The 16,803-nt window shown below is 37.9% G+C and overlaps 1 protein-coding gene across 1 annotated transcript in view; it reads left to right on the top strand.

The window, feature by feature from the left end:
* ARHGAP24 (Rho GTPase activating protein 24) overlaps window positions 1–16,294 on the top strand; it is a 92,313-nt gene extending 76,019 nt beyond the window's left edge. Inside the window, exons 6-10 of the mRNA XM_072622791.1 lie at window positions 2,627–2,759; window positions 6,060–6,133; window positions 7,592–7,713; window positions 11,525–12,560; window positions 15,585–16,294. Coding sequence (XP_072478892.1) covers window positions 2,627–2,759; window positions 6,060–6,133; window positions 7,592–7,713; window positions 11,525–12,560; window positions 15,585–15,795 — 1,576 coding nt within the window. The 3' untranslated portion in view covers window positions 15,796–16,294. The remainder of the gene's footprint in view (window positions 1–2,626; window positions 2,760–6,059; window positions 6,134–7,591; window positions 7,714–11,524; window positions 12,561–15,584) is intronic.
* Window positions 16,295–16,803: the final 509 nt, after the last annotated feature.

The following is a 16,803-nucleotide window of genomic DNA, read 5'->3' as shown; positions in this document are numbered from 1 at the left end:
TAAAACTTTGCAATGAAGTACTGTGCCATATTGTCCCTGATCCCTTCAATGGTTCCAAGAAACAGCTGGAATTACCTGGGCCACATAGCTCTGTTTTCATGAAACTTTACATGACTTTGGACATATGGGTCAAGACAAAACCCTAGAGCCAAGAAGAGGATTTCACTGTTATTGGCTCAAGGTGGCCACAGATATCAAGAAGAAAAGTGACATTTGCACCCAGTGTGTACAAAGGAAAAGTAGAACCAATTTGCACTGTATCTTTGAAGAACATTAGCACCAGGAACATTTTAGGACTTTCCTGTCTTGACTTTTTATCTCTTGAAAGAGCTAGCAAGAACATGTCATATATTGGGAAGGACTTCATAGGGGCTACAGAGGCATATCCTACCAGGAAGCAGAAATCTTCCATGATTGCCAAAATATTGTGGGAGAAGTATTTCTCAGTACATGGACTTCCTGCCAGGAGCCATTTAGATCAAGGCAGATACCTTGAGAGAACACTGTTCAAATAAATGTTACTCTTGGAAATTAAGAAATCTAAAACACCACCTCCACCCTTTTCCCACCAAGGAGACCCAGAATGTAAATTTTTCAGCCACATAGTGATGAATGTGACAGGTATACTGAGACCAGAAGAAAATTCATAGTTAGAGTCAACATGTGACTTTCCTCATCCATGCATACAATTCTACCAGCAATTGTACCACTGGTTTTATACTCTATTTGCTGATATTGGGATAAGAGCCACAGCCAATACATTTTCAGCTTCAAAAGAAACTCAAGAAAGTTTTATCATCCAGCTATACCTTCAGTTCAGAAAAACCCTGAAAGGAATAAATAATGGGCCTCAACTTACAAAACTGTATGACCAAGAAGGAAGTCACTTAACCTCTATTTGCCTGAAATTCTTCAACTGTAAAATGGGGATTACTGGGTTGTTATGAGAATCAAACAAGATAATTTCTGTAAAAGCACAGTTCCTGACACAGAGGTACTTGATAAACGTTTATCTCCTTCCACCTGCTTCTTTTCCAATCAATCACACTATTGGTTTCTTTACACACTCCATCTTCTTGAATCTTTCCTTCCTCTCAGATACATTTATGTGAACATGCATACATGAACATCAACTCCACTCCAGTGGACTTTTCTCTCTAGATTTTTTTTGACACTGTCCTTTTCTCTTTGTCTTCCTACCTGTCTGACCACTCCTCTCTTTCTTTTGCTGGGTCTTCATCCATATCATTCCCCTTCACTGTAAGTGTTCCCCAAGGTTCTGTCCTGGGCCCTCTTTTTTTCCTCTCTTTATATCACTTCACATGGTGATCTGATCAACTGCCATTGTTTCAGAGATTATCCCTATGCAGATAACCCTCAGATCTACTTATCCATCCCTAAATTCTCTCCTCACCTTCAATCTGGCATTTCCAAGTGCCTGTTAGACATTTTGAACTTGAAGTCCTGTAGACATCTTAAACTCACCGTATCCCAAACTGAACTCATTATCTCTCTCACCCTCCACCCCCAACTCCTCCTTCTTTTTAACTTCCCTATTGCTATTGAGCTTACTACCATCTTTCCACTTACTTAGGCTTGTAACTTAGGGGTCATCCTCAGCTACTTCCTCTCTCCTCCACATCCCATGTACAATCAGTCGCTAAGTCCTGTCATGTCTACTTTCATAACATCTCTCCTATACAACACCTTTCTATCCTTTGACTTTCAACAAGCCTTCATTACCTCTCACCTGGACTATTGCAATCAACTGCCTCAAGTCTCTCTCCACTCCAGTCAATTCTCCATTCAGCTACCAAACTGATTTTCCTAAGGGACAAGTTTGATCATCTTACCCTCTCCCATGTTCAATAAACTCCACTGGCTCTCTGTTACCTCCAGAATCAAATCCTGCTCAGCTTTCAATCATTTAAGATCTGGTCTCTTCTTATACTTCAGTCTCCTCCACATATTCTCTGATCCAGGGACACTGACTTCTGAACATGGTGCTCCATCTCCTGGCTCTGGGTAATTTCACTGGTTGTCCCTCATGCCTGGAACTCTCTCCTTCCTCATCTCTGCTTTCTAGCTTCCTTGATTTTCTTCAAGTTTTAACTAATGTCCTGTCTTTTGTATCACCCTCTGTGACTGCCCCCACTTTATTCTGTATGTAGCTTGTCTGTAGATGTTTGCGTATTGTCTCCCCATTAGACTGTGAGCTCCATGAGATGAAGGACTGCCTTTTTTATATTCCTAGTACTGAGCACGGTGCCTGACACACAATAGGTGCTTAATAAATGCCAGTTGACTGGTTGACTGACTAGCTGAACTCAGCTCATGCCCTATTCTATGACATAAAGCTTAGACTCTATGAAATTCTCATTTTCTACCTTAATAAATCCATATTCATTAAGTAACATTTTCATTAGCAATAAGAAGTCATGAGCCCTTTGTGTAGACTTTTTCAAGGAATCCATCTTATTTAATTTCCATCTCTCTAGGTCTATTTGTGGATTTTTTCAATTAATCTATGTTTTTACAGTGTGCAACTTTAGTGGGCCAAAGGCCCAGTAAAGAGTGCCCCACTTTACTTTTACTGAAAACTATCTTTAATGTTGTATCCCTCCAGGAACACAGATGTGCATACGGTGGCTTCTCTTCTTCAATTATATCTCCAAGAACTTCCAGAACCAGTCATTCCTTATGCAAAGTATGAAGATTTTCTGTCCTGTGCCAGTCTACTCAGTAAAGAAGAAGAAATGGTAAGTTTAATAGTAATTTTAAATATGCATGTGCTTGGGTTTCATGTCAATGTTTCTGACCTTTTATCTGTAATCTGCCATTTTGCTTCTCTTTAAATTCTTATACATCTCTATGCTAATTAGTATGATAATCTGTGACCCAAAGTCCCTAAACTCTGTACTCACATGGATTGAGTCTGATCTCAGGGACCAAACCAAAATATTGGTATCACTTTTTGACTTGTTATGGTCTCACACTTAAGGGAGTCAAGATGATAGAGTAGCGAGAAGTGTAATCCATATCCCCCTACCTCATCTTCTCCATATAGATCTAAAAAAATGTATCTGACTGAATCCTGATTGAGAAACCTAAGAAAAAACTGCTCATTTGCCCATTTGTCAACCAATAGGATTCTGTACTTTGGGGAGATCCTCCTGGAGGGTCAAGGGCAAGGTCTATCAACCAATGAGATTCTGTATTTTTAGTTTGCTTCATCTATATTATCTGAGTGTCAAACGCTATAAAACAAAGGCCCTGGAGGAAGGGGGCATTTCAGATCATGAGAAAGATCTGGGGTCCTGATGAGCACACACACGGTCTGGTAGAAAGGCAGGCCATAGGTCAGCAACCAGGGCTACTTGTTGGTCCAATGCTCATGGTCATCTCTCCATGTTGGGCAATAAAGCGATGACAAGGGGCAACAAAAATAACTGAGGAACTTTGCATGTCATTGAGTCACCCCCACCACGTCGGGCTTGGTCACCATAACAAGGAAAAACAAGTTTAATCATAGCTTTCTATAATTAAGCAAGTGAATTCACAACCTGTAGTTCACAGCTTTGGGGGCTAATATACAGAACTTATAATCACTACTCCAGTGGAATAATATCAAACTGATTAATACTGATTGGAATAGAGTAAAGGTCCAATAAAATAAGGGTCCAATTAATCATCTATCACAGGGAACATGATCCATATGTTCCCACAGGACTCTATTATAATTAGGGGTCATAAAAGAAATTTAATTAGACAAAGGGCCTAGGAGTGATTCTATTATGTTTTGACAGTCTTAAAAGAAGATTGTAAAAGGAGGGGGAAGAGGAGTGCATCGGCAGCGAGAGAAAGGAGAGGAAAAAATGGAGGAAATTATCACGCAGGAAGTCTATACAACATGAAAGAAGGGATAGGGAAAAAAGTGATACTTGAACTTTATTTTCTTCTTAACTGGTCAAAGGAAGGAAAAATATACCTACATGAAATTTGGTATAGAAATACGTTTTACTCCAGAGGGTTAGAGGAAAGAGAGGAATATGAGGGAAGGTGGATTAAAAGAGGGATTAATCAGAAGCAAAACAAACTCTTAAGGAAGGGGGAGGAGCAAAGAGGAAGAAAAATTATAAGACAATAGGATGGAGGAAAATACTTAATTAGTAATCATGACCACCAATGTGAATGGAACTGACAGAAAATAGAAAACACTGGAAAACATAGGAATAATTGTATTTTTCCTTATTAAGTATTGTCTGTCTAAAAGCAAGAGCACATTTAGGGTTAGGGTCCATCACTTATAATGGAGATAAACTAAAGGCCTTCCCAGTAAGATCAGAGGTGCAACAAGGGTGTCCATTATCACTATTTCTATTTGGTAGAGTATTAGAAATGCTAGTTAATGATAGGACAAGAAAAATAGAGGGATTAAGCACAGACAAAGAGGAAACAAAATTAGTACTATTTACAAATGATAGGTTTGCATAGAGAACCTTAGAAAGTCAACTAAAAGAAAGTATTTAAACAACTTCAGCCAAGTTGCAAGATATAAAATAAACCCACGTAAGTCATCAGTATGTCTATATCTTACCACTAAAATGAAGCAGAAAGAGATAGAAAAAGAAATTCCATCTAAAATAACTTCAGACATTTGGGGAGGAGACCCTAGCAGCAGTTGGGACACAGAAAAGTATAGAAGCAGAAGATGTCCTAAGTGGAATTGTGAAAGAAACTAGAGATTCTAAGAGTCAGAAGTGAAGTGAGTACATTCTAGACATGGTGGACTCAGAAAGGAAGGACAAACACAACCCATAAGTAGACTGAGCTGCCTGAGTGGGGACCCAGGCAGTTGGGCAGCTCAGCTCATCCTCTCTCTCTCTCTCTTTCCCTCTCCTGTCTAAAGGAAGGTAACTTTTGATGGCCAGAAACTGCCCAGTTAACTTGGGATTTACTGGCTAGTTTTCCTTCCTTCCTTCCTTCCTTCCTTCCTTCCTTCCTTCCTTCCAACCCAGATCACTCTAAGCCTCATAGGTTGGACCAGCATTGGTTCCTGCCCAAGCTTCACTTAATGACTGTGTTTTGCGCCCTCATAGCTTAGAGTGAATGACAATGGTAACTGTTTCTCTTTGGAATAGCCTTGATTTTTTTCTTTTTCTTTCTAATTAAAGGATCCCTCCCTTGACTCATTCCTTAGAGGCCTATTCAGTGAATGGGCCTTACCTCACTCACAGTGAGAATTGAAAAGACCTTAGCCTAAAAGTGTCAGGGTCTCCCATTGCATCCTGGGCCATCATCCTGATGAATATCTGGCCACTGGACCCAGATGGCTCTGGAAGAGAAAGTGAGGCTGGCGACTTTGCACAACCCTCCCTCCCTCATCAAATCAAAGTCAACTACAAGTCATGTCATCATCTTCCTGATGTCATGGTCCTCTTTTGAAAATGAAGAACAAACACAACCTATTCTTTCCAGTTATAATCTATAAGTTTGCTGAAATCTAAAAGGGGCACTCTCATACACACAACATAGAAAAATCCACCAGAATCGCATGAGTATGAAGTGCCTCCGTGGACTCTCTATAGCTCCCTCTTTCCAAAAAAGCAAAGACAAACCCCCAAACTACTCTGTAACAACAGAATGATCCAGCCTAACATAGGCTTACCTCTGATTGTATGTAGGTGGCCTCAGAGGGGAAGATAGGCTTACTGTCAACCTTCCTTCTCCTAGGCCATCTTTGCTAGTCAAATAGTTCATCTGCACTGCTTTGTCTAAGGTGCTAACATATAATCTACTCATTCCCTCAAAACATCTTTTCCTCTCCACATTGAGTTTATTTTAGTTTGTCTTTATTCCCTCTGAATTTTTCTGAAGCCAGTGTTTAATCTACAATAACATCTATACTGATACCCATTTTGTTCCAAAAATAGATCCTTCTCTAGAAATGGAAAAAAAGGGAGTACACTTATTTCCCATGAACTTTAATGCAGACATATATAATATAGGTTTTTTTATGGAAAAATAGATAATTTTTGTTCTTTTTCTTTCTTACACAGGGGGTTAAGGAACTAACGAAGCAAGTGAAAAATTTGCCAGTGGTTAATTATAATCTCCTAAAGTATATATGCAGGTAAAAATTTTTTTTAAAAGGTAATAACTTTGTGAGCTCTGTAGTTACTATACTGTATGAACTTGAGTAATTCATTTGACTTCTGAGAATTTTCAGTTGTCTCATCTGTAAAATAAGGAGATTGGATTAGATGTTCCTTATACTTATACTAGGATGATAAGGAGTTGGTTAAATGCAGCCTTACTGTGAGTCATTTCTAAAGTAAGATACATTGATAAAAAAGAATTCATTTCATCTCTACCTGTAAAAAGAGATAAGATGTTGTATTTAGCATAATATGTGTCATATAATGTATTATGTATATAAGATATAAGTTAAGAAGATATAAGAGGAAATATTCTTTTCTGTTGCATTTTAAAGCTAGAGTTCGGTACATACAATGTACATCTCACAATTTAAGAACGTTCTACAAAGGCAAATGAAAAGTAACAGAAGAGTTCGATCAAGGATCAGAAATTGAGTAGCTCTAACTATCCCAGTGGCAGGCCTCTGCTCAGCAAGAGATGGCCTTCCGGCCCTTTAGGTGATGGACCTTGAGTGTCCATCTCAGGCCACAGCTCTCCTTGGTCCCCCAAAGACTTTAGAGGTGTTCGGTCCTAACCTACAGATGGTTGCTTTGTCTTAGCTCCCTAGCCAATCATATACACCAGATATCTGCACCTATGGTTCTTCTTGTGCAGAACAAGATTACTATAGCAAGGCCCATTATCAGGAGGGTAAAACTAATGTACCTCACAGTGGTCTAAATCTAAACCAAGCTCATATTCCATATTGGGTCAACAATCCAGTGCTTGATGAATTTTGTTTCTGAAATGAAGAACATTAATCCAAGAATCAAAAAAGCAGTGATACTGTGAATGGTTGACCATCATAAACCCATTAGCCCTGTGGTAACATTTCTGATTTCTTCTGTTTAATACCCCAAGGGTCAGAAGGATCATTAGGACCTACTTTCCTGATCTGTATTCATAGTAAAAAATCAAGATCCAGCAAACTTTTATGCTTTCGCTCCATGGGAGTTTTCTTGAGTACTCTTGGAGAGGAAAGGCTTTATGTCATTGCATGCTGGAGTTGCCCTGTAGCTTCCAGTCTCTGAGAGTCTTCTGGGGTACAGAGAAGTTGTGACTATCCCACAGAGTCAGTGTTGTCAGAGGTATGACTTAATGAAGCCCTGCCCCTTCTGACTCTGTCCTAAACTGCCAAACCCAGTTGGCTAGGCAGGTTGGAATGACCTCATCAAACTAGTCCAGTCCTAGTCTGGCACTGTATATTTTAATTCTCTATTAAGTGTGTTAACTCACTCATCTCATAGTACTATACTCCACCTAGTGCTCTATCCATGTATAACACAGAAATAGAAAATGGCCAGAGGTAATGGGTATTTGGTTCATGATCCCATGATCTTCCACTGACAACATCAATCCCTCCATGTTCTGCTTCTTTTCTGACATCAAACAGCTTCTTGAATGAAGTCCAATCCTACTCAAGTGCTAACAAAACAAGTGTGCAGAACCTGGCCACTCTCTTTGGTTCTAGCATCTTACGTCCCAAAGTAGAAGACTGGAGGACCACTATGGAGGGTGAGTAAAAGATAAATCCCACCTATTTCCAAGGTTTTGGACAAACATTTTCTCAATATTCTGGATAAGTTTTAGCCTGTATAGTTTTCAGTTGTGAAGGAATCAAAAGTTATTCCATTTATTGACTCTGGTTTGCTACATGGAAAAAATATTCTTTGGGAGTTAGGTGGTTGAGAAATTTGGTATACCATATTTTATAGAGAACTATAATCTCATAGTTCAAAAGGATATCAGAAGATGTCTTAATTGAATAATAATAATTGCTCTAAGATTTTCAAAGTGTCTTATAAATGTTTCATTTGATTCTTACACTACTCCTGGGTGGTAGTTGCTCTTCTTATCCCCATTTTACAGATGAGGAAACTGAGGCAGACAGCAGTTAAGTGACTTGCCCAAAGTTATCCAGTTAGTGAATGTCTAAGGCTGGTTTTAAAATCAGGTTTTCCTAATTTCAAGTCCAGCTCTCTATCCACTCTAACACCTGGCTACCTGAAACTCCTTCTACAAAATCCTCAACACATAGTCATCCTGCTTTGTCTTGATGACATCATCTTGCCCTTCGAATTCTCAAAGACAGCTGCTCTGCCTCTTGGTGGGCCTTCGGACGAATGATTGATTAGACCCTTATTTTATTCCAATCAGTATTAATTAGTTCAGTTGATTATTAGCAATTATCAATGATCTCCTCATTTAGTAAAATACACTTTTTCAATCTAGGTAAATAATATTAGCATAAGAATTATATATGTCAATATATTTTACATACATTATATCTAGGGGTCATTAGATAAGATAGAGTCTTTCTTACAATAGGTCTCAAACTTTGAACTGCAAGCTTAAACTGCAAGTTCACTGTTCGTTGTTAGAAAATTGACTTGCTTAACCACAAGAATGCTGACTAGAAAATCTTCAACCTTTTGGGTGTTGAGCGAGTGATCAAACCCAGTGTGAGTGGGATGCCTTGACATGACATGGAAAGTCGGCCAACTTATTTTTGTATCTCTGTACCATACCTCTTCCCCAACATGAGGAAGGGCCATCTTATGACCACATAGTCAGTGGAGATGACCCTTGCCTTGTTGTGACCAACCATGACCACACATGCTGATGCATCATTTCTGGCTCTCCTGGAGGGTCATGAGCAAGAACTATCAACCAATAAGACTCAGTGGGTATTTTATTTTGCCTCTTCTGTGTGTCTGGGTATCAAGCAGTAAGAAAGGCCCTGGAGACAGGGGCATCTCAGATCATGAGGAAGATCTGAGGTCCCATTCGTTGAAGGTGTCTGGTCCCTTTAATAATGGTTGCTAACTTGGAGCCCTGCCTCAGTGTTTTTTATTGCAGATTATACAATTCTGGACCCCATAGACTTCTCTTATTCAGGCTAGACATTTGCAATTTTTAAACTGATTCTCATATGGCATGGTCTTCATTTTCCCCAACAACTTTTTTACCTTCCTCTCAATGTGATCTAGCCTTTCCTTGTTCCTTCTATAATGTGATATCCTGAACACAGTATTCTAGGTGTGGCCTAATGAGAGTAGAATAAACTGATTAATCATTCAACAAGCATTTTTTAAATACTTACTATTTTCAGAGACTGATACTAGGTGCTGGACATATAAATTCTAAATGTAGCATCCTAGCTGACCCTGACCCTATCTTATAGATACGGAATACAACAGATAGAGGGGATGAGTGCCCAAGAAAGAGAATTTCTGTCTAGATTGCACCAAAGGAAAAAAAATCAATATAATTTTGTACTCTGGTTTAGGCTCAAGTCTTCTAGAAACAATATTAAATTTAACATTTATATATATATATATATATATATATATATATATATATATATATATATGCCATTTCTAACTTAGAAAGAGACAGAGATGTACATATTGGTATAATGACTATACCAATTGGTATGGTAACTATACCCATGGTATAGTGACCCACTCTGCCCCTAGAAAATTTTAGGTAACATCTATAGAAATCTTGAGCAAGGAAAATATTGTGTGTCAAAATCTGTTTTGTTATTAATACTTCTTAGCTACTCAGTTCCTTCCTGGAACACTTGAGGTCACCATAGCCCCCATCTTTGTGGTGTATGCATTACACATTGGAGAACTTTAACAGGAGTCCTCTGATGTTCCTATTTAGACATGGCAGCATGATCTTGGAGATACTCAGTGTGTAGACTTTTAGTCTGGCTCTTCTTGGTCAAACTTTGAAGCTGCTAATTGAATATTTTACTGGCCCAGACTTGGTTTTCTTCTTCTAAAACAGTCCTGTTCTACCCACAGTATCCTTGTCTAGGGCACCTCCAGCCTCTGAGGCAGAACCCCATCTACATCTCAGTATTGCGGAATGGTTTCTGTCCCTTTTCTAGAAGACAAGTTATCTGGAGCACTCTAGCTTGGCTCCGTCCTGTCTTTTCTCTCACAGATGACTCAGTTTTGGCTATCTCTAGAGATTCCTTTAGGAAAAGACTTTTAATATTTATTGCAAACTGTGACCTCCCTGAGTTAGCCTAGCAAGGCTGAGATGACCTGGACTTTCCCCAGGAGCTTGACCAAGGTAACTCTGAGGTTGAGTATCTTGAGCCTGCCTAAGGGGTTAGGGTTGGCCCCCAAACCTGTCTAGGGTTGACTGGATATGGCCTAAAGTTTGCCCATCTAAGCCTTTAAACCTTCTTGAAATGGCCTGGACAAGACCCTGAAAATTGGCCCATATGGCCAGATCAAGTCACCAAACTGGTATGAAATGGTACTTCTGCAGTCTCTAAATCTGTCTGAAATAACCCAGGCCAGCTGATAAACTGTCCATCAGTTCATATAACTCATCCCATTGTATTAATGTACTATAGTTATATTCAATTGAGACCTTTTCGTATGTTTAACATTATTTAAAGTATGTGGGAACATCTCAGATGTCCTATGTATAGCATTGTATGATATCAATAAAAATCTATTTTAAAAATAAGTCTATAAAGTGAATTCCTATACAGAAACAAACCTGCATTTAACATATTTGTTTTGCTTGTTTCCCTAATGTGACAACTTTGTTAAGATGAAAATAACCTTTCTTTTAAAAATATCAGGATTCTTTATTTAAAAGAACCTTACATTTCTACCTGTATCCCTCTCCAATCCCTACCTAAGGAACCTTCCCTTTTAACAATTTTTTTAGAGGAAAAAAAAGACAAAAGAAGGAGAGAAGACAAAAACCAGAAAAAACTAATCAGTACATGGAAAAAAAAAACACAACCCTGACTTTATAGTCAGTGTTCTGAACGTATGGAAGAGAGGGGAGTAGGGGGAGGTATTTTCTCCTGTCTCTTCTTTATAAATTAAAAAAAAAAAACACTCCTTTTCTATTTTAACAACATTCATTTCCAATGGTTTTTTGACTGTTCTTTCCTGTTACCTTGCTGGTGTCCTCTTGTACATCATTGCTTGGCTTACTCATTTCACATGGCATCAGTGGATTAAATTTTTCCATACTTCTCTGTACTTCTTAGAGCACAAAAATATTCCATTATACTCATGCACTCCTGTTTGTTTACCCATTCCCCAGTCAACCGACATGTATTTTGTTTTAGTCTTGAAATGTTGAGACGGTGACTCCCATCCAAATATCAAAGTGATCATGGCTCCCAAATCTGTCTGGATTACTGTTTTCTCCTTTTCTTTAACAACTAAATTCCTTGACTTCATAATTTTAACCGTGAGAGGATGACAGTTAACATAGAAAAGGTGAAATTACTCATTCTAAACTATTTTACTCATGGAACTCATTTGGCATTTTCTTACAGGCACTGAAGTAGTCCAACAGTTGATGTCGGTGATGATTGGCAAGCACAGACAATTGTTCCCCAAAGATGCAGCGCTTGAGACCAAGCAGCCAGAGGTCATGTGCAACAATAATAATAAAAGTCAAAAGAAATCGATGACTGACCAGCTACAGAATAAAGAGAACAATAATACTGAGGACATAGCAAATGTAAAGTGCTCTTGGGATAAGCTTGAGTCTCCTCAGAGAATCAGCATGGATGATGGGTCTCTCATCACTCTGCCAATGACCATGGCCAATGGCCCACCAATTAGTGTACACAAATTTGATGTCTCCAGGAGTCCTGCTCTCACAGTTAAAAAAAATCCTTCCTTTAATAAAGGCAGCGGCATAGTCACCAATGGATCCTTTAGCAGCAGCAATACAGAGAGTAATGAGAAAACTCAATACTCTTCCAGTGGAAGTTTACAGGCCAGGAGAACATCTTCCCTAAAAGGGGCAGGTACCAAAATGGGAACATGTAGTGTGCAGAGTGGAGGAGTCCGCATGGGCATTATGAGCACAGACTCTTTTGGAAACACAACAAACAGCCATGGCATAAACTGGATGACCAATGGTTACGTGACACTCAGGGAAAACAAACAGAAAGACCCAGTAGACGTGGACCAAGCTAACAGGCTCTCTACCTATGATAATGTCCACCAGCAGTTCTCTACAGCAAGCTCAGAGGACAAGCAGAGCATGGGCAGTGCTACCTGGTCTGTCACCTTGGATGAAATAACCCTTTCTTGTAATCCCACCTTCTGTCCAGACAATGACTTCTGTGGTACAAACCTTAAAGAACCTGTGTTGGAAAGATCTTCCTTCAAAGGGTCCTCATACCCTGGAGATTATGAAAACAAAATCGAGAAGAGGAGTGTGGGAGATTCCAGTAGGGACAACATGGAAGACTTTGTTGGGACTAACACAAGCAGCCCTGGTGCCCTGCACAACCTTGTTTCTAGCTTGAAACAGGAGATAAATAAACAGAAAATAGAATATGAATCCAGGATAAAGAGGTAAGTGGCATCAGATATTTGTAAATGTAGAATGATTCCAGGGGAGAGGGTTGGACTGGAAAGTATTGAAGGGACTATAAGGAGAGGCAAAGTGTTGGCAGGCAGTGGCAGGAAATGAAAGAAAGTGAAAGGAAGCAAAAGGAAGACTAAAGAGAAATTGGGGCATTCTGTGAAATTTTATCATATGGCCCAGGTGATCACCAGCATTTGGTTAATTGTTCTCAGAAATAGTTGGGAACAAAGATAAAATTATTTAAGTCAAGCACACTGGATCCTAATTTCTTAAAGCTATCATGGTTGCTACAATTGATGTCGAGACTTTTCTAAGAGAAAATTGCTAGACCAAGAAAATAGAGAAAGAATGATCTTCCTAATTGGACTAGGCATGTTCACAGTGTACCTGGGTTAGCGTTTCTGAATTCCTGACAGCTATTAATTGTTGGGATTTGGGAACCAAAAACCAAGTATTTCTGGAATTTCTCAGGAATTCCTGAAATTATAAGTTATTCTATATGTTCATATTTTTTTGTTTTAAATAATGAGTTACCATAAAATAGACAGTAAATATTTTTTTCTGTAATAGGGTATATTCAACATTTGAGGGACTTTTTTTGTAAAAAAAAAAACAAATTTATAAAAATAATTGTATGGTTTACTATTAGTATGAAGCAATATAGTATTGGCAATGAACAAGCTGATTTCTGGCAACAATGATTTCTTTTGTCTTTCTTAATGTATTTAATATTCATACTACTTATCATGTGTATCTAAAATTGTTTAATAAAAATATTGAATTTAATATATTTACAAATAAATGTAGCCTGTGGTGAATATTTAAACACTCAAAAATGTTAGGTTATATTCAGATAATTTAATATTCAGATCTCCTAGCAAGGTTCACAGCATCATACAGAATTGCATATCAGAATTATTTTGCTTCCAAAACTTGTTAATCTTAAGACTACTCATACAATCTATATAATGTCCACCATGCACATGAACTTGTTAATTTGGTATTTGTAAGAATGACTCACCATTAGGAGCAGACAGGGCCATGAACACACATTTAAAACATTATAACTGTTATAAGCCAGACTGACTGATTAGATCATGACCACTTCTCTCCTACGTGCTTCTATCCTGATTTCCAGAAATGTCAGCCTTAACCTTTAACTTTGCATGTCAGAGTTTCTTTCTCTTGGTTTTGACTTAATGTCCGTATATTCCTTTGAAACAGAAAGGTCTTTATATTGATTTTTAGCCCTTAATGATCATATTTTTCCTTATTTCTCAACGGACTTTTCTTCTCATGATCCTAAGAAATATATAAATTTCCTAAGAAATGCCAGGAAGGAATTCCCTTAAGGAAACACTCGTCTGACTAGCTGAATAGTGCTTTAACTGGGAAAACAGGGTTGGAAAACAAAATTGGCCAGTGGTTCCAAAAAAATTGGGCCTGCACTAAGAAGACAGAGGATTATTGCAATGCATCAAGTTAATTTTGGTTATAGTAATCATAGCACTTTTAAGTTTACAAGTTTATAAGTTTAACAACCCTGTGAGGCAGGTACTTCAAATAGTATTATCACTGTTTTATAGGAAAGAAAACTGTGGCTCAGCGAGTTTGCTCCATTATGGGAACCTCTGAATGTAATGGAAAAAACAACAAATCAGGGTTTTACCTAGATCCCAGGTCTAACAATAAGTAGCTGTGAGAATAAACATTTAATAAAACATTTACCTTATCGGAATTCAGTTTCCATATCTGCAAAATGGAGGGGAACCCTCAGACCCCTTATTTTATTATATTTATTTTTACTTCTCTTACTGGCCTTAGGGATCATGAGACTATGGTTGGCAGAAATAAAGAAATTTTGCCTTTTGTTGTCATGAATGATACATGTCTCCTGTGCACACCAGTACAACCTTTTGTTTACAAACAGTAGAGAAGACCTACCATAATTTCAAATAAGAGTATATGCATAGAGACTCCTAAATGAAGAAAATATCCCCAGAGGCAGAAGGACTAAATTTAGGATAGTTGTATATTTGGGAATAGTTCTAGAGTTCTTAATTTACAATTGATTTGTTTACTCAACTCAAGAATCCTATCTGCTATTACTGGTAATGGTTAGGCTAGACGACTAAGAGGATCTCTACTTGTGGGCATTAATTTTTTGAAAATATGGAACTGGGAGGTGAACTGACAATAAATTTAAGAACTCCAGTATCAAAGGGCATCCCTATTATTTTTTCTTTTAAATTTTAGCAAAGATATCCTTGAGTTCTACTCAATCACATTTTATTCTTTTCATTTCCTAAAGAAAAAACTTAAATTTCACCTTCCTGGGAAGCCTTACAGTCTAGCTGAAGATAATTTCAGTATTCCTTTCTGACTTGCAAGTAGCTGGCTTCATGATGTTGGTCTGTCTATAGCAGGGGTGGGGATCTTGTGGCCTCAAGGTCACACGTAGCCTTCTAGGACCTCAAGTGCTGCCCTTTGACTGAGTCCAAGTTTTACAGAACAAATCTTTTTATTAAGGGGAATTGTTATCTGAACTTTGGATTCAGTCAAAGGGCCACACCCTTGAGAACCTAGAGGGTCACACGTGGCCTCAAGGTCTCAGGTTCCCCACCCCCAATCTACAGTGCCATTCCATCTTTACATAAGTGCTCTGTTCCACAGAGATTCAAGAACAATGATAATAATGACAAAGCACCTTGTAAAATATAAAGAAGTAAAGCAAAATAATGTTATTTTTTTTAAAGAAAATTAGTTCTGCAGATGAAAAATAGGTCAATCTGATTTATCTAATAAGACAAAGTCTTAGGCTATAAGCATTGGAATTCAAATGGCTTGAATTCACAGTTTCAGAACTGTCTCCCAAAAGAAGACACTTAAAGCTTTTTCTTCTGGAAAATGAGGGGAGGAGAAGATTAAGCGTTATTATTATTTGTCCAAGATCTTTGATCCCTTCTCCAGTTTTACTGAATACGTTCTATGCCTTTTCCCTGCCTTTGCAGTCTGAAGCAACAAAATTTGACCATGGAAATGGAAATGATGATTCTCCACGAAGAACTGGATCAAGAAAGGAAAAAGTCCACAATGGTGGAGATCAAAATGAGAAATGCTGAGAGAGCAAAAGAGGATGCAGAGAAAAGAAATGATCTATTACAGAAAGAAATGGAGCAGTTATTTTCCTACATATGGGGAACTAACAGTGGAGTCCCATAGAACTGAGAGAGACAACACTATATGGATCCCTTGAGCTTCCTCTGCTCCTTGAGTTGGCATTCTTGGAAGGAATTGCAATTGCAATAGTATGCTGTACTATATTCTGGTAACCTGACTGATAAACCGCACTATAAATCCTGGAAAGAGAAAAAAATATAGTTTATTAAATCATCTATTCTTTCAAAATAAACTAATCAAAACTGGGCTATATTCCTGAATGTTCCAACAAGCCACCATCAAGTAGTAAAATCTGAAATATGTGTAAATAGTCATTTTTTAAAGTCCTCTAGAAATGAAAGTTGTGATTAAGCTGACATTATCAATTGAATTTTCTATCAAGCTTTCTTCCAATACACTACTTTTGGTATTGTGTTTCATTGACTTACTTTATGGCTCATAAGTTTTTGTTACCCGTCTTGCTGGGAAGTGATAACGTGGTTATGCCATTTTAACAGGAACAAAAATATAGTGTAAATAAACATATAACCTATATGAAAAACCTTGAGATTCTCTTAATTTTTAAAATTATTTTTTTAAATCGACCAAACTTCACTGCTCCCTCCTATCTACCCAGCCTCTACAGAGAAAGAGAAGAAAAAAACTCCCCTTGAAAAGATTTATAATAAAGCAAACAAATTCTCAAATTAGCTATACCAAAAATTGTCTCAGTCTGTATTCTGAGTCATCACCTCCCTGTAAAGTGGTAAGTAGCATATTTCATCATGAGTCTTCTGGAATTATTGTCAGTTGCATCAGTCAGAGTTCCCAAGTCATTGAAAGTTGTTTGCCCTTATAATGTTGTTGTTATTATGTAAATTTTTCTCTTGGTTATGCTAATATCTTTCTGCATCAGTTCATAAAAGTCTTCTCAGGTTTTTCTGAAACTGTCTCCCTCCTCATTTCTATAAATTGTCTCCAGATGATAGGACCCCATCAATTTCTACTTCTTTGCCACCACAAAAAAAAAGGTTCTTTAAATATGTTTGTCTGTATGAGTCTTTTTCATCT

This window comes from Notamacropus eugenii, chromosome 7 (assembly GCF_028372415.1).
Source record: "Notamacropus eugenii isolate mMacEug1 chromosome 7, mMacEug1.pri_v2, whole genome shotgun sequence".
Classification (NCBI taxonomy): Eukaryota; Metazoa; Chordata; class Mammalia; order Diprotodontia; family Macropodidae; genus Notamacropus; species Notamacropus eugenii.
This window is presented reverse-complemented; position numbering and strand designations above follow the sequence as displayed.